The sequence below is a fragment of the Microtus ochrogaster genome, unplaced genomic scaffold (genome assembly GCF_000317375.1).
Source record: "Microtus ochrogaster isolate Prairie Vole_2 unplaced genomic scaffold, MicOch1.0 UNK74, whole genome shotgun sequence".
NCBI classification, from domain to species: domain Eukaryota; kingdom Metazoa; phylum Chordata; class Mammalia; order Rodentia; family Cricetidae; genus Microtus; species Microtus ochrogaster.
The window spans coordinates 1436137-1453947 of NW_004949172.1; the positions used below are offsets into that span (position 1 = coordinate 1436137).

The 17811-nt window shown below is 45.6% G+C and overlaps 2 protein-coding genes across 3 annotated transcripts in view; both read left to right on the forward strand.

The window, feature by feature from the left end:
* Positions 1-3693, forward strand: part of Znf112 (zinc finger protein 112) — a 19622-nt gene extending 15929 nt beyond the window's left edge. Inside the window, 3 exon segments of the mRNA XM_013354859.2 lie at positions 673-1762; positions 1764-2242; positions 2245-3693. Of these exon segments, the coding sequence (XP_013210313.2) occupies positions 673-1762; positions 1764-2242; positions 2245-2873 (2198 nt within the window). The 3' untranslated portion in view covers positions 2874-3693.
* Positions 3694-13527: 9834 nt separating this feature from the next.
* Positions 13528-17811, forward strand: part of Znf235 (zinc finger protein 235) — a 10649-nt gene continuing 6365 nt past the window's right edge. Inside the window, exons 1-3 of one of the 2 annotated variants that reach the window (XM_005370319.3) lie at positions 13528-14232; positions 14979-15036; positions 17392-17518. In XM_005370319.3, the coding sequence (XP_005370376.2) occupies positions 15022-15036; positions 17392-17518 (142 nt within the window). In that variant the 5' untranslated portion in view covers positions 13528-14232; positions 14979-15021. Of the gene's footprint in view, positions 14233-14702; positions 14841-14978; positions 15037-17391; positions 17519-17811 lie in introns of those variants that run through there. The other variant, XM_026777589.1, reaches the window with a different exon arrangement.

A 17811-nucleotide genomic window follows, 5' to 3' on the forward strand; every position in this document is an offset into this window, starting at 1 on the left:
CACATTCATGCTCACAGAAGACAAGAGACATTTTTCTACTTTGGGAATATCCCCTTTTGTTTTCTTTACTGGATCATCGAACAGCCCATGATAAAGCACAATGACATGCTTAAAGTTCACTAGACCTTTTGAATGGGGCCACATTTAATACCCTGATTTTGCTAAGAAAACCCATATCTGTGAGTTTGAGATCAGCCTAGTCTACAGAGCTAGTTCCAGGAGAGCTAGGGCTGTTACACAGAGAAACCCTGTCTTGAAAAACAAGACAAAAAACAAAAACAAAACCCAAAAAACCAAACAAACAAAAAAGAATGAGGAAAACTCATGTTGTTGTTGTTTTTGTTTATTTGGAGACAGGGTTTCTCTGTATAGCTTTGGCTGTACTGGAATTCACTCTAGAAAGCAGGCTGGCCTTGAACTCACAGAGATCTGACTACCTCTATCTCCTGAGTGCTGGGATTAAAGGTTGCTCCACTACTGCCTTGCAGAAAACCCAGATCTTAGGCACCCAGAGAGCCCTGGGTTTGTGTCTCCTGTGTGTGTCAGGTGTTTTGTCAGTCTCCACAGAAGCAGTGAGGCCTGTTTGTCTTCTGATGTGAGCCACGTGTTACACACCAGCATCTCTCAGTAAGGTGTTCACTTGTGTGTTTGTCTGGATTCTCATCCTTATAGGAAGCCAGGATGGACGTGCTGTGGAGAATGATGAAGACATGGAGTTAAGCTCCCTTTGTCCCAGAGAGCTCTCCTCCTGTCAGATCTGGCCACAGGGTGCAGGCTGGTTACCCAGGGATCAGGATCCCATGAAAAGATGTCTAAAGAGCAACACCGAGTCTCAGAACCAAGGAGATTCTTCCTTCCTGGTGTGCGCAGGGAGGCTGGTTCAGATTTCTGAGGATGGGAACTACGTGTTGCCTCCTGTAGATGATAACTCTGCCTCTCTGAGAAGTCAAGAGTTTCCTTCACTGAGAGCCCAGCAGTCTTGGCAGGAATCACATCTCAGTGGGTCGTGTAATTGCCAATGGAAAGGTCAGCGAATGCCCACGAGAAATCATTTCCGTGGATGCGACAGCGTCAGTTGGTTCTCATACCACAGTGACAGTGAGGGGTTACACAGAAAGGGGGAAAGCTGTAGTTTCCATGACCTCAGAGAAGAGACCATGAAGGTATCTTCACTTAAGCAGGACTTCATTAAACTAGGGCCGGTGCCCTGCCCATGTAGTGAGTATAGAAAAGCCTGTGGCCATGGTGACAGCAATGAGCCTGGCTCTCACACACATCAACAGTTCAACTCAAGAGGGAAGCCCTGTCCATGCAGTTCACATGGGGAGGGCTCTCAGGACAGGTCAGCTCTTTACATCCATCAGAGTGTGGAAACAGGAGATGAAGGTACGGCTGAGAGTTCTCTTCTGTGGTCCCCTCTGAGACTGTGTACAGAGCAAATGCTGTGCCAGGGCAGTGAGAACGCCCATCATGCCTCCCCTCTCAACCCTTGTGGATGTGTCCACCCAGGCGACACCTCCCAGAAGAGCGGCATCCCTGAGAAAGCTTTGCCTTGTTGTTTACACTATAATAGTAATTTTAGTGTCCACACTAGGGAAGAGCCCAAAAAGTGTAAAGAGAATGGGAATGTTTCTAGTCAGAGTTTGTATCTTCAAGCTAATCAGGATATCCAAGCTGAAGAGAAACTATATCCAGGTATGGTATGTAGAAAAGATTTCACACATTGCTCAAATTTTAACACTGAGCACAGAGTTCACATGGACTGTCTATAACTCTGAGTGTGGTGACCACTTCAGTCTGCCCCCACATTTCCAGGACTTTTCAGCAGTGTACCCCAGGGAACAACCACATAAACATTTATGCAGTACAAGCTTTGATCAAAAATTCTGTATTCCAAGCCATCAACAACTTGACGTCATTGAGAAACCTACTTATAAAGAGGGTGGGAATATCTCTAACTGGAGTTCCAGCCCCCAAGATCAGCAGAAACCTAAGCCACACAAATGCAACACCTGTGGGAAAGGCTTCAGTGACAGATGGGTTCTTACCATTCACCAGAGAGTCCACACAGGAGAGAAACCATATCAATGTAAGGAGTGTGGGAAGTGCTTCAGTCAGAGTGCCTACCTGCACTCCCACCGGAGAGTTCACACTGGAGAGAAACCATACAAGTGTGAGCAGTGTGGCAAGGCCTTCAGTCGGAGTTTCTACCTGCAAGGCCACCAGAGAAGTCACACTGGTGAAAACCATACAAGTGTGAGCAGTGTGGGAAGAGCTTCAGTCGAAATTCCTACCTGCAAGACCACCAGAAAGTTCACACTGGGGAGAAACCATACAAGTGTGAGCAGTGCGGGAAGAGCTTCAGTCGAAATTCAAACCTGCAAGACCACCAGAAAGTTCACACAGGAGAGAAACCGTATAAGTGTGAAGAGTGTGGAAAGGGCTTCAGATGGAACTGTAATCTTCAAATTCATCAGCGGGTTCACACAGGAGAAAAACCCTATAAATGTGGAATATGTGGCAAAGGCTTCAGATGGAACTGTAATCTTCAAATTCATGAGCGGGTTCACACAGGAGAAAAACCCTATAAATGTGGAGAGTGTGGCAAAGGCTTCAGTAAGGCCTCAACTCTCCTGGCCCACAAGAGAGTCCACACGGGAGAGAAGCCTTACCAGTGTGGTGAGTGTGGGAAGGAATTCAGTCAGAAATCATATCTTCAAAGCCACCAGAGCGTTCACTCTGGAGAGAGACCATATATACGTGAGGTGTGTGGGAAGGCCTTCAGCCAGAGAGCATATCTACAAGGTCACCAGAGAGTCCACACCAGAGTGAAACCATATAAGTGTGAGGTGTGTGGGAAGGGCTTCAGCTAGAGTTTCCGCCTCGAAGCACACCACAGGGTCCACACGGGGAAAACCATACAAGTGTGATATGTGCATGAAGGGATTTAGTGAGAGTGTCCGTCTCCTAGCACACCAGAGGATCCACACAGAAGAAAGACCCTACAAATGTGAACAGTGTGGTAAAGGCTTCAGTGGGTATTCCAGTCTCCAGGCCCATCACAGAGTCCACACTGGGGAGAAGCCATACAACTGTGAGGTGTGTGGGAAAGGCTTCAGCCAGAGGTCAAATCTTCAAGCTCATCAGCGACTTCATACAGGAGAGAAACCCTACACGTGCAATGTGTGTGGTAAGGGTTTTCGGTGGAGCTCAGGCCTTCTGATCCATAAAGAGTCCGTAGCAGTGATAATTTCTATAGGGGGGGGGAAGAGTACAGGAATGGCCAGACTTCTGAGAACCTATGCAGAAATGAAGGCCTGTCAAATACTGTTCTGTTTTGTTAATTAAAATGTACTTTGTACCCAACATGAATGCCAGGGAAACAACATGGTATAGAGCCCTACTGAGAGCTTGCTGAAGTCTCAACAAGCTATTGCAGAGGATCAAGAACTTTCCAACCTGCATGTCAGCAGAAATTAACAAAAATATTATGTCCATGTCCTCCAGAACAGAAACTTGATGACAGAGTCTTTGTCCATTGCCAGGGTTTCAAGAGCATGATTGGAGAGGTGGCTCTGCCATGATGAGCACTGGCTGCTTTTGAAGACCACATGGCAGATATCTGACACCTATATCGGGCTCAGACATATGTTCAGGCAAAACACTCATACACAGAAAAATAAGTAAATAAATGAAACCATGTGTAGTTGGATTTTTTTCCCCGACTGCCTGGTCCCAAATAATTACTCAGAGGCTTATATAAATTACAAATGCTCAGCCAATAGCTCAGGCTTATTACTAGATAACTCTTATACTTAAACAAATCCATAGTACTTATCTATGTTTAGCCACATAACTTGGTACCTTTTCTCAGTATAGCATTATAGTAAGAATTCTTATTGATCTTAATAAAAACCTGGAGTCAGATTTTGGGGTAAATGCTGAAAGATCAGAGAGACAAGGGAGCAAACCACAGCCATCCCTCACCTTGCCAACTTCTCAGTCCCAAAAGGACTAAGCGCTTGTCTTCACCCTGCCTTATCACCTCCTCTCCCCAGCCATACCATTTCCTGTTTCCTCCTCCCAGGTGCTGGAATTGAAGGTATATGCCACCACTGCCTGGCCTCTATGATTAACTAGTGGATAGTTCTGCACTCTGATTTCTAGACAAGTTTTATTGCTAGAGGACAAACAAAATATCACTATACAGCATCCTCACCTTGCTTCTCTGCGTTTGCTGGTGACTCTCTGACTCCACCCTTCCTTTTCCCAGAATTCTCCTAGTCTGACTCTTGTGCTCAATCTGTTCCTACCTGGCTATTGGCCAATCAGCTTTTTATTAGCCAATGAGAGTAATACATATTCATAATATACAAAAATATTATTCCACAGCAACCATGATTTTTCCTAACTCAAAATGATTTTTGCTCTATGAGTAAGATACCACATTTGAAAATGTATTTCAAAATGTATTTGAAGGGATTGCAAATAAGTGACTATCATTTAAAATACTGGACCTCAAACAATAGTCTCATTAAATAACAGCAGTGTGCTGAGCACCCCTATCTCTGTCCTAAGCAGACAGGTGCAGTATTCTTTAAATAACTGGTCTTCCTCTTTATGGTTCACTGTTAGGACTGGCTGTGTGTGCGTGAGCACATGTGTGTCATGTATTAGTGCACATGAATGCAGTTGCCCATGAAGGGCAGAAGAGGATTGGTTCTTCCAGAACTGGGGTTACAGATGGTTGTACGAGGAGACAAACTCTGCTCTTCTAGAAGAGCAGCAAGTGATCTTAACTGCTGAGCCATCTCTGCATTCCCTCATTTATCCCTTTGTCAACCACTACTTCCAAGGGAAGATTATGCAAGCCCATGGTGGCTTTATCAACCAGGATCCTCTGAATTCCAAGGAAGAGAAAATTCAGAGCTGTTTGGACCAGGAACAGTATTTGCCAGTATGTACAAATGTAGCAATAAGAGAGGTGAGATGCGGACCTGGTTCAGGCACTGGCCTTTCTGTTGCTTCCTAGGTTCTCTCACACGAATCCCTTCCTGCAAACCTTTTTCCTTAATTTAATTTAATTTTTTACTTTCTCAAGACAAAGTTTCTCTGTGTAGCCTTGGATGTCCTGGAACTCACTCTGCAGACCAGGCTGGCCTTGAACTCAGAGACTGCCTGTGTCTGTCTCCTGAGTTTAAGTGCTAGGATTAAAGGCGTGTACCGCTGTTGCCTGGGTTCTCCATGCAAACTCTTGTCTTTGAGTTGCTCACAAGATGGCAGAATAATAAGGTAAGAACTCTGTCTCAGCAGTGTGTGGCTGAAGAGACCTCTGTAGTCCTCAGTCAGAAAAGACTAAAGAGTCAGCAAGGAATATCCCTGGATCTTCAGACAACAATGTTACAAGCAATGGCAGGTTATCTTGGAAAAAGGGAAACTCTGGGTAGAGAATCTTTTGTGGGACATATACACAGGGATGGCTGAAAGCTGAGCCAACAGCAGGGACACTTGAAAAAGTCCCCCATCACTCCCACTCTGATCGTAAGCTCGAGGCAACACCAAGTTGGCCCCGTGATACCGTTGAGACAACCACTTCAAGAGAGTGACCCTATTCCAGCCAAACTCCCGGCCAGATCCATTCGATGTTCTACTGTAATATTCTGGCAAAGCAGGTGCACTCAATTCCAGGCATAACACCACTCCTTCCATCCCTGTTGCTGTCCTGTGCTGTGCAGCCTTTCCCTTTACTAGGAGACAGTAGACTAAGCACTACAATGACAGTTAGAGAAGACCAAGTTCAGGGGTTTTTTGGGGACTCACATTGCCCAGGCTTGCCTCAAACTCGTGAGGATAGCCTTGGCTTGATTGTTATGACCATGGGTCTAGGAAAAGGCAGATGTTATCACCCATAAGCAGATAGGCTTCCATGCAAGTTGATAGAGGCGGCAGGGAGATTTCCAGACAGAAAGCTTGTAAAGAATGCTTCCGAATCTGACATGGTGGTGAGCACACAATTAGCCAGTGTAGGCAGGAAGATTGTGAATTTGAGGCCAACTTGTGATACTCTGTCTCATCAACTACAAAAATTAAGCACAGTCGGGCGGTGGTGGCACACACCTTTAGTCCCAGCACTTGGGAGGCAGAGGCAGGCGGATCTCTGTGAGTTTGGGGCCAGACTGGTCTACAAGAGCTAGTTCCAGGACAGGCTCCAAAGCTATAGAGAAACCTTGTCTCAAAAAACCAATATATATATATATATATATATATATATATATATATATATATATATATATATATATATATATATATATATATATATATATATATATATATATATATATATATATATATATATATATATATATATATATATATATATATATATATATATATATATATATATATATATATATATATATATATATATATATATATATATATATATATATATATATATATATATATATATTGCATAACATATATATGCATAACATAGCTTGAAAAGTAACAGAAGACTTGACTGTAGGTCAATAAAAATATCCCAAACTGAGCCTGGCATGGAGGTGCATGCCTGTAATCCCAGAATTTGAATGGTGGAGTCAGAAGGATTAGGAGTTCAGACTTTTTATCAACTACAGAAGAAGTTTGAGACTATCCTGGGATACAAGACATCTTATCTTTTGTTTTTTAAAGTTAAACCCCCAAAATGTGAAGAAAATAAGCATCCAAAAGTAGAATAGTGTGGAGTCTAATGTTTGGATGATTGGAGGCCCATGGGAGAAAGAAGAGGGAAAGAGAGAACAGAGGAAATTAAAAGGTATCCGAGGGATAAAGGCTAGTGAAAGACGTCACCTAGGTTCAATACTCACGCAGGACGCGAACAGAACATCAGGGTGTGGAAGCATGGGGCATAGGCTTTGAAGAAATGGGGGCCAGCATGATCAGGAATTCAAGGTACAGAATCTATAGAAGGGACACAAGTCTGAAGGTAGACAATGACTTTCTAGTCCAGCCTGAACTTAAAGGAGAACCTATCTTTAAAAAAAAAATGCCCCACCACCAGGTGTGGTGACTCAGGCCTTTGATCTTAGCTGGCAGATCCCTGTGAGTTCGAGGCCAGCCTGGTCTACACAGCAAATTTCAGGACAGCCAGGGATACACATAGAAATCCTGCTCAAACAAACAAAAGAAGAGGCAATACACTTTATATACTATTTCTGGAGGGAAGATGGGACAGTGTTAACAGGGCTCATCAAGCAGTGCTGCACAGGGGGGAACATAGTTCCTTCAATGCATTCCAGATGAGCATGCAGCAGCCGAGGGACTGATAACTCCAGCATCTTCACGAGGGAAAGCCAAGTTCCCAGGACCTTTGAGGCCCAGGCCTCAGCTCCAGACCAGCCCTGCCAATCCCACTCCTGAGCAAGGACACAGAAGTAGGTTCCTTTTGCATTTTCACTGGGGCCTCAGAGAAAGCCCTGGATTAATCAGTCCAGCCATCAACGCTGTGTCTGTGCATTCTATGTGCATGGGGCATTGTGGATACCAGAAGAGGACATTGCATCCTCTGGGACTGGGTTCTTGACCCTTGTGAGCCATCATGTAGATGCTGGGAACTGAACTCTGTTCACTGGATGAGCAGCCATTGCTCTTAACTGTCGAGCCATCTTTCCAGCCCTGAGAGAGCTTTGCATACAACATACGATTATATTAATTTTAATATTTATTAAGATTTATTCTGTGTGTGTGCAGTTGCTTTAGAAGGGAGGCCAGCATTGGGTCCCCTGTAACTAGAGTCACGTGTTTGGGGGCTGCCCAGTGTGGGTGCTGGAAACCAAACTTGGGTCCTCTGTAAGAGCAGAATGAATTCTTAACCATGGAACCATCAATCCCATGTATACTGATTTGAATTAAAAAAATATCAGTTTTAATTTTCTTATTAAATCCTAAAGCCCTAAAGCAACACAAAGCCTTGTTGATAGAGTGGGTTCCAGCTATAAGCTGTCTCAGCAAAGTCGTAAATAGACTCCTTGGTGTCCCCACCCCACCCTTGAATGTATTTTGGGGAGTAGCAGATGTCATTCTATCCCCAAATCTCAGTCACAGCACCCGTTTTAAGAAGCCACCAATGACGAAGCAGTTTGTAATTCTGCACTGAGAAACATTTGGTTCAGATAAGCAGCTGCCACCAACTCTGCTTTATTGTACCTTTCTCATTGGATTACACATTCAGGCAGGCATAGAGAGGTTGTCTCGCTGACTTTATGTGATTATGGCAAGCCATATTATATACACACAAACCTCAAGGTTTTGGTAAATACATGTTTCTATGGTGGGCTGGGTGATGCCAGCCTTCCTTAGACTTCTCTGAAACAGGTAAGAGTCACAGGCTCCTGTCTACTGAGGAAGATTTGAGAAGTGGAGTGGCTGGGGTCAAAGATATTTTAAATTTGATGTTTACTGAACACATTTCCAAAAGTAGGAGAGAACACCTGCCCTGGTTTGGTTTGTTTCTGTGATAAAACACTGAGAAAAACCACCTTGGCGGAAAGAGTTCAAGCAGGAGCAGAGGGGGACACTGCTTCAGGCTTGCTAGCCAGGACTTGCTAGGCGTTTGTTAGAGACAGTCTCACTATGTCACTCTGGATTTCCTGGAACTGATTCTGTAGACGAGGCTGGCCCAGAATTCCCAGGGATCTGCCTGCCTCTGCCTTCTGAGTGCTGGGATCAAAGGTCACAAGGCTTGGCTGCTAAACTTGCCCAGGACCACTTGTCCGGGGCAGCAGCACCACTCGCAGTGAGTGGGGCCCTCCCACACAATCATTAATAAAGAAGATGCCCATAAACTTGCCCACAGTGCAGTCTCATGCCGAAGTCTATTCAGCTGAGGATATTTCTTCCCTGCTAGTGTCAAGTTGACAATCTGTAATTCCAGCTCCAGAGTACCCTGACACTACCCTCTGGCCTTCAAAGGTACCTGCACTCCTGTGCACACATACACACAAACAAATGAATAAGTCAAAATGAGTCTGGTTTTAAAAAGAATTGGATAACAGTGTATATAACAGTGTATACAGTGGACTTAGTGCAGCACATATTCTGTCTCTATGATACTCTTAGCTTATACAGACTTAACTCAACAATCTGAGGTGCAGGTTAGAGCAGATTCTGGACTTGGGTCTCATGCAGCCATCTATGGTGGGTGGACACATTTTTGTTATGTTTTAGGGAGGGAGTGGGGATGAGAGAGTGGTACCGAGTTGAACTGTCCTTTGGGCAAGGGGCTTATTAACAGAGTAGCCGCAGCATGGAGATGCTGAAGGGGAGTTTTTGTGACACTTAGAAGGTGTCTTGTAATGTGTAGTTTCTTAAATTAATCATTAAGGCCTCTCTCTCTGTCTCTGTCTCTCTCTCTCCCTCTCTCTCTGTGTGTGTGTGTCTGTGTGTGCGCACGCTCATGCACGCTCCAGCGCCTGTGGAGGTCAGAGGAACAGCTGCGGGATGAAGTTCTCTCCTTCCACTATGTGTGTATGTCTGTGTGTGCGCACGCTCATGCACGCTCCAGCGCCTGTGGAGGTCAGAGGAACAGCTGCGGGATGAAGTTCTCTCCTTCCACTATGTGGGTTCCAGGAGTGAGCTCAGGTCATCAAGCTTGGTTGGGCAAGAGCCTTCACCTGCCAAGCTATGGTGCTGGTCACAGGCAGGGTCTCCTGTTCCTGCCACTCTGAGACTCCAGGAGAGCTGTCATGGAATTTTCTGTTTGTTCCATTATAGTACTTTGCTTGGGCACAGTGTGAACTGTCAAGGTGTTATTCTCCTATATTGTGAGAAACAATGAACTATGTTTTTGTTGTAGCCATGGGTTGTATTGGTGATAAATATTTGGGGATATAGCACTGGATAAAAGTTGAATCCCTTAAACATAATATCCAGTGCACTCAAGAACTCAGTATTCCTACTTTTAGCTTACCCTCACTCCCAGCTAATGTGAGTGTGTTTGGAGGGGGAGTGTTTGTGGCACAAACCCAGGAGTCAGACTTCCAATGGACAGCATCCTCAGCCCTCACTGGGGAATTTTAAATAGAGGCTCTACCACTGAGCCACACCCCCAGCCCCTTACTGGGGGATTCTAGGCAGGGGCTCTACCACTGAGCCACACCCCAGCCCCTCACTGGGGCATTCTAGGCAGGGGCTCTACCACTGAGCCACACCCCAGCCCCTCACTGGGGGATTCAGTTTAGTTTTCCCACCTATCTCTTATTCTGCTCTGCCATAGGCCAAAGCAGCTTCTTTATTAACCAATGGAATAAAACATATTCACAGCATATAGAAGGGAATTCTACATCACCTACTAATATGACCCATTAAGCGACACTTAAAACTTTCAACTGCTTTCTTAACCCAAACTCCCAAAGTCCAAATTCCTCCACAGAAAAACATAGTCCAGCCTATTACAATAATACCCCAGTTTCTGGTACCAACTTCTGTTTTAATTAGTGTTTCTATTGCTGTGAAGAGACACCGTGACCATGGTAACTTTTATAAAGGAAGACATTTAATTGAGGTAGTGGCTTATGGTTTCAGAGGTTTTGTCCATTATCATCATGGCAGGGAGCAGGGTGGCGTGCAGGCAGACATGGTGCTGGAGAAGGAGCTGCTTCAGGTTGCTATGCAGACAACAGGAAGTAGACTGTTACACTGGGAGCAGATTATGCATAGGAGACCTCAAATCTTGCTCCCAGAGTGACACACTTCCTCCAACAAGGCCACACCTCCTAATAGTGCCACTCCCTATAGGCTTATGGGGGTCAATGACATTCAAACTTTACAAAATTGGAGAAATATGAAAGACTTTGGGACTTTGGACTAGAAAAGCAAGTGGACCTTTAACCAGAGCTTAATAGACTGTTCTAGTAGGAGCATGGGAGATAGTGGTGCTGAGGGTGATTTGAGCTGTGCGGACCCAGGTCAAGAAGTTTCAGAGGAGAAGAGCACTAGTGAGTAGTCTAGAGACCATTCTTGTAATATTTTGACAAAAAAACGTGGCTGATTTTTACCCTTGCCCTAAAAATCTGCCTGAAGCTAATTTGAAGAGTTTTGGGTGAATGGTGTAAGCAGAGGAGATTTTCAGATACACTACTATTGACTCTGTCATGTGGTTATTAGTCCCTCTCAAGGAGTCCTGTGATGGAAAGGAGCAAGCTGGACAGAGAAAGCACAAAATGTATAATCTGAGGCAAAAAGAAGCACTGGGAAGTGCAATGGATCTGAGTCCAGTGCTCAAGGAAATAAAAAATTTTAAAGAAAGGTTGATGCTAGATAGAATAAAGGGAGTGTTGACCTTAGGGCAAGACCCCACCCAGCTAAGTTTCCAACTTGTGGGAAAAAAAATTAAAAAAACCTTAAATATTTAACTGCCTAAGCTTTTTTAAAATTCATTTTCACAACTACAGAAAGATGATGCAGATGCATTTGAACAAGGAGGTCAAGTTCCAGCCCCATAAAGCATCAGAACTTGGCAGTTTTGGCCACACGGGTTTAGTCAAGGATACAAGAATACAAGGATACAAGAGATGCCTCAGCCGTTAAGAGCATGGGCTGCTCTTCCAGAAGTCCTGAGTTCAATTCCCAGCAACCACATGGTGACTCACAACCATCTGTAATGAGATCTGGTGCCCTCTTTTGGCCTGCAGGCATACATGCAGACAGGACACTGTATATAATATAAATAAATAAATCGTTTTAAGAAAAGAAAGGGGTAGTGTAATGTTCCTATGCAGTTAAGGAAAGCCTCTGAGGCCATCAGTGATTCAGAATTTTCCCTGTATGGAGGCCTAGAAAGGCCACTGTGTGAAACTGTGAAGGTGAAACTTGGATATATGTTGGAGACACCAAGATGTTGGGATACCTGCCAAGGAGAGCTGCTAACAGGGAGTGGAGACAGCCCAAGAGGAAAAAGGGTGTTGCAGTCAGCAAAGCTAGTTGGAGTTGGAGATCCAAAGAGCGCTTTGACATCAGAAAGGGAGATGCAGAGTTTGGAGTTTGTCCAGCTGGTTTTTGATCTTGCTTTTGTCCAGTAATTCCTCACCATGTTCCCTCTCCTCCATTTTGGAATGGTAATACATATTCTCTGCTATTGTTTGTAGGAAGTATAATTTTTTATTTTTATAGAGGATTGCAGTTAAGAGATTGCACGCATCTCAGAGGAGACTTTGGACTTGCAAACAATGTTGAGAATGTGATAGATGATTGGGAATTTTGAATTTGAATAAAATGCATTTATGCTTTAAGATATGCCTATAAGCCTGTCGGGGCCAGGGAGTGGAATGTTGTGGTTTGAATAAGAATGACCCCTAGAGGCCCATATTCAAGTGCTTCGTCACCAAGGTGTTGTGGAATATTACTTTAACTGTGTAAAGAAGATGTGTTACATCTGTTTATGCTGCATTTGTTAACTATGTGGAGATGTGTTGCTTTGCTTGCCTAAGGCACCTGATTGGTCTAATAAAAAGCTGAATGGCCTATAGCTAGGCAGTAGAGGGATAGGCAGGGTTGGTGGGCAGGGAGAATAAGTAGGAGGAGGAATCTAGGCTCGAGGCCAGAGAGGAGGGAACAAGCAAGAAAGGGAGGGAGTTGCATGGGGCCAGCTAGGCAGCCGCCAGCCAGCCAGACATGGAGTAGGACATACAGAATGATGGAAAGGTACAGCATAGATGAAGAGAAACATATTAAGTTATAAGAGCTAGTGTGATAAGCATAAGGTAAGACCAAACATTCATAATTAATAAGTCTCTGTGTCATGATTTGGGAGCTGGTTGGTCGCCCAAAAGAAATCCTGCTCCATCAGGAAGTGGAACTCTGAAAGAATTAGAAGGATTGGGAGGTGTGGCCTTGTTGAAGGGGGGTGTGTTACTGGGGGTGTGGGCTGTGAGGTTTCAAAAGCACACATCAGGCCCAGTCTTCTTCTCTACCTCCGTGGCTATGGATTTGGATGTAGCATCCATTTGCTGCCCCGGCAGCTGCCAGTATGCCGCCATGCTCTCCATGAACTAAGCCTCTGAAACTGTAAACAGGCCCCCAAATAAATGCTCTCTATTTTAACAGTTCCCTTGTCATAGAGTCTCTTTACAGCAATGGAACAGTGACTCAAGCCAGGCGGTGGTGGCCTTTAATCCCAGCACTTGAAAGATAGAGGCGGGAGAATCTCTTGAGTTTAGAGCAGCCTGGTCTACACAGCTAGTTTCAGGACAGACAGCCAGGGCTACACAGAGAAACCCTATCTCAAAAACAAACAAAAAACAAGGTAACTCAAAACAGCCTGTGTTCTGGAGCTCTATCACTGAGCCACACCCCAGCTCCTCACTGGGGGATTCTAGGCAGGGCTCTACCACTGAGCCACACCCCAGCCCCTCACTGGGGGACTCTAGGCAAGGGCTCTATCACTGAGCCACACTCCAGCCCTTCACTGGGGGATTCCAGGCAGGGGCTCTACCACTGAGGCATACTCCAGCCCTTCACTGGGGGATTCCAGGCAGGGACTCTACCGTTGAGACCACCCCATTCTCCACTGAGGGTTTCTAAGCAGGGGCTCTGACTCTGCTGCTGAGCCAAGTTCCCGCATCTGTGCAGTTTAAGCTTTAAACTTTTGTAATGCAGCTAGACGGTGGTGGTGCACAGCACGGAGCGGGAGGCTGTCCGTAAGTTTGATGCAGCCTGGTCTACAGAGTGAGTTCCAGGGCTGGCTCCAAAGCTACACTCTCCTGAAAACTGATTTCTGCTGAGTGCACTCTGGTTAGAATAGCTAGAAGCGTGTGGGCGCTTTAGCGTTCTGGGGAATGCTGTGCTAGAGAGGCGTCAGAGCTAGGCACTTCCACTGAGGCATTCTGGGAATTGTGGTTCTGGTACCAGAGGCAGTCGGGGGTCGCTTCCGCTTATGCAAGGCGAGGCTACCTGGCAGTGGTTCTAAGGAGGGAGATCCCGGAGCGTCCCGTGGCCCATCGTGTGTGCTCGTGCTACCGGAGTGTTCTCCGCAGGGACCGAGCCTGCGACCTGGGAGGGAACGGGGCGGCCGCGGCTGGGTCCTCTCACTCTGGACTCTACCTGAGGCGGGGCTGCCCTGGATCTCTGGACCCATCCCAGCTGCTGGGAGCCCACGGGAGAGTCTAGCTTCCCCCGGGAGCCTGGCAAGAGGAGCTGTGATGACAGATGGCCAGCGTCCTGAAGCCTTAAGTGGTATGCAATTCTGTTTTTAAAATGCAATATTTCTGCGGTTATTTATTTATTTACTTAGAGAGGGGGCCGTGCCACAGCTTGTGTGTATGGAGGAGGTCAGAAGACAACTTGTGAGAATCGAGGCTCTCCTTCCTCCGTGTGGGGTCCAGAGAATTGAACTCAGGCTGTCAGGCTCAGCGGCAGTCACCTCTGCCCGCTGTGCCATCTCACCGATCCAAACTCCCTTTTCTTTAGAGAGGGTTTTAGGTTTTTATTGGTCATTATCCTCATGCACGTGGGAGAAGAGACTTTGTGGAGGCTTTTGGAAATGAGCAACATTTACTAGTAATTAAATCTTTTAGAACGAGAGAAGGGGGAGGGGACAGTTTAACTCTTACGGATGGAAACAATTATATTAAGATAGCTGATCACAGTGAACAGACCCTTGTGAGTTTGATGGTCACTCAATCACGACACGTCTTTCATCAGAGTTGCGAGCAGCTTTGTGAAGTTAAGAGTGTCTGCTGCAGCCCTGAAGCTGCAGGGAATAGGAATGCGGACTTTATTAACCTTTTGCGGGGAGTGAGGTGGAGCACGGGCGGCTTGGTATCCTGGAGCTTACTCTTCAGGTTAGTGCGACATAGGTAGGAAAGCCAGGCTGAAGCGCACAGATGTGCAATGACAGCGCTTGGGGCCGATGGAGAAGCTGAGGAAGTCGCTGGACTGACTGTGCTAACAATGCTCTTTCAAAACCCTTCTTCCTCCAGCCTGCGTCCCAGAGCCCTGCCTTGTCCCAGGGAGAAGAGAACCATGACCAAGTTAAAGGTAAATTGAATGGGCTTCCTGCACTCCCATCAGGGCTAGGGATTGAAAACAGGACCCCTGTATGCTGGGCAAGCGCTAGCCAAGCCACACTGAACTGCGGGAAAGTGTGAGGGGGTGTTGCTAAGAAGAAAGGTGTGTGGGGGGTGGTAAAAAAGGATAATGGGGGGCATGTGCTCAAAGTGTGTTGTGCACATGAAATTTGTAAAAGAGTAAATTTTGAAATAGAAAAAGTGTGCTGGAGAGATGGCTCAGCAGTTAAGCTGTTCTTCCAGGGGGTGTTTGGCTCCCAGTGCACACACTTCTGATAACTCACAAGTGCCGGTAACTCCAACTCCAGGGGATCCAATGTCCTCTTCCGGCATCTCAGGGCATCTGCACACACATGTACACACACACACACACACACACATAGCCACATAACATACACATACATTAAAAAAAAAGAATTAAGTTCACTTACATTTTAAAAGTCACATCATTTTCTATGGTTTGGCAATTTTACTTTGCAAATAAGTATGAGTTCTCCATATTGGTGTGGTTTATGAAACTTGTTCATTTTAAATTTTGTACTACTAATTGTGTGTGTGTATATGTGTGTGTGTGTGTATGAATACCGGGGTGGGTGGTGGTGGATGTGAGCATGCCAAGGCATTCATGTAGATGTCAGAGGACAGCTATTGAGAGTCGGGCCTTCTTAAAGAAGTAAGTAGTACCTTGACGAAGTAGGGTCTTCTAGTTGGCAAGTTCCAGGCCACTGAAAGACCCTGAACAAAAACAGGAAAAGGTGGCTGGCCCTTGAGGAAGGACACTGGAAGTTGTCTCCTGAGTTCTACGTGTGTGTGCACACTCATGCACATAATCAGACATACATGCACGCATACTTGTGTACACATGTGCACACAGAAGGCTGGTCATGCTCATTTGCCTCATTTGGCATTCTGAGCATTCATATCCTGCACAGTCAGAGAGCATCTGGCTGCTGCCATCTACACAGCTTCGGAGGTGGACCCAGCTGGGGAGGTGGAGGAAAGAGGAAAGGAGAGACACACAGACACATGTACAGACAAGCCGGGATCACGTGAGTCGTGTGTTCTGATGGCGACACCAGCAACTTGGAAACTCAGTACATTTATTACCTCCTATTGAGCACTAGTAGGCTGCGGCATGTTTCAGTTCATTTAAACAGGAATTATAATGCAAAGGAGTGTATTTTACATGGTGCTCAGCCAACTTCTCCAGCTACCTACAGTCAGTTCCAAGGAGTAAATGCATTAATTTTGCTAAAAGCAGTGACAGCTTTTCCAGTTAATTTGCAGACAATAAGTATCCCTCATTCTTTGTGTTCTGGCATAACCAGGACAGTTAAGAAAAAAAAAAAAAACAACTTGGGTACTTTGGTAAATGATTAAAAATGATTAAAACTTTCACTTAATTAAAAATTTACAGTTATTGTATTTATATGGGTGGTGTCCTTTAAAATTTATATGTATGTAATGCAGCCTTTATGGAACACTATGTGGCCATGAATGGTATAATACAGAGAATGATGGTAGTGTTGCTGGACATATATTGGCTGCTTCGTGTGTTTCATATGTGGTCCTAGGCCCCTTCTGTGGTCTCCGCAGATGGGGAAACTGAGGCACTGAGAAGTCATTTTCCCAGGCTCATCAGGCCAGGGATGCACGGAGCCTTGGAGCATGAACCGAGGCCCTTACGGTTTGCAGAGCCCGTGCTTGCATCTGTGATCCTGAACGCAGCTGCTGTTGGCAGAGGCATGTTCCTGAGAACACAGAACAGAGCTTCTGTCTGTTCCAGAAGCCTGTTAGATTGACAGGACTAAGGACATCACGAATGATTCAGACTTTAGTGCCATCTGTCATATACTCCAGGACACAGAAACATTTCATATGTAGAATTTTGGATTTGGAAACACTTGCATAGACTTTACAAATAAAGAATTCTGAATCAGAACTCTATAATGTTCTACCAGCGTGAAACACTTTAAAATGATGTCATCACTCATGAAATGGGTTCCAGGACATTTTGAATTTAGGGGATGAAAGTACACCTGAGCCTTACTACCCAGGAGGAGCCGGGCATTGCCAGCTGTTTCCAGCACAGAGTCGGCACATTATTCCTGACGTGGGTTTGCGCTCTCTAACTCGGAAGTCTTTGGCATCCACTTTAACAGTGACCCTGCTACACAAAGGCACCGATGTTCCTTGTGCTAGTGTTTTTCTCTTTTGCCCCCAGCCTCTCAGTAGCCATGGAAAGGAGTGATCAGGCCCCTGTACATAGTTCAGGTCCTAGTGGCGCTGGGTATGAAACTGAGGTGGTACGTGTTTGCTGTCACAGGAGGCAGTGACATTCAGGGATGTGGCCGTGGTCTTCAGCGAGGAGGAGCTGGGGCTGCTGGACGCTGCCCAGAGGAAGCTGTACCGTGATGTGATGCTGGAGAACTTCAGGAACCTTCTGTCAGTGGGTGAGGATGGCGGCCTGTGTCCCTTGGCAGTGTCCCAAGTTCACATCGGTGTCTTCTTCAGTTGCTCTCACTGCTTTTCTCCTAAGTTTGTTTGTTTGTTTGTTTATTTATTTTTGTGAATTTCTGGGTGTTTTGTTTGCATGGTGCCCACAGAGGTCAGAAGAGGATATCACATCTCCTGGGACTGGGGTAACAAACAGATGGTTTGGAGCTATCATACGGGTGCTGCAAGCCCAACCTGAGTCCTCTGGAAGAGCAGCCAGTGATGTGGGAAGTCCTTCTGTATATGTGTT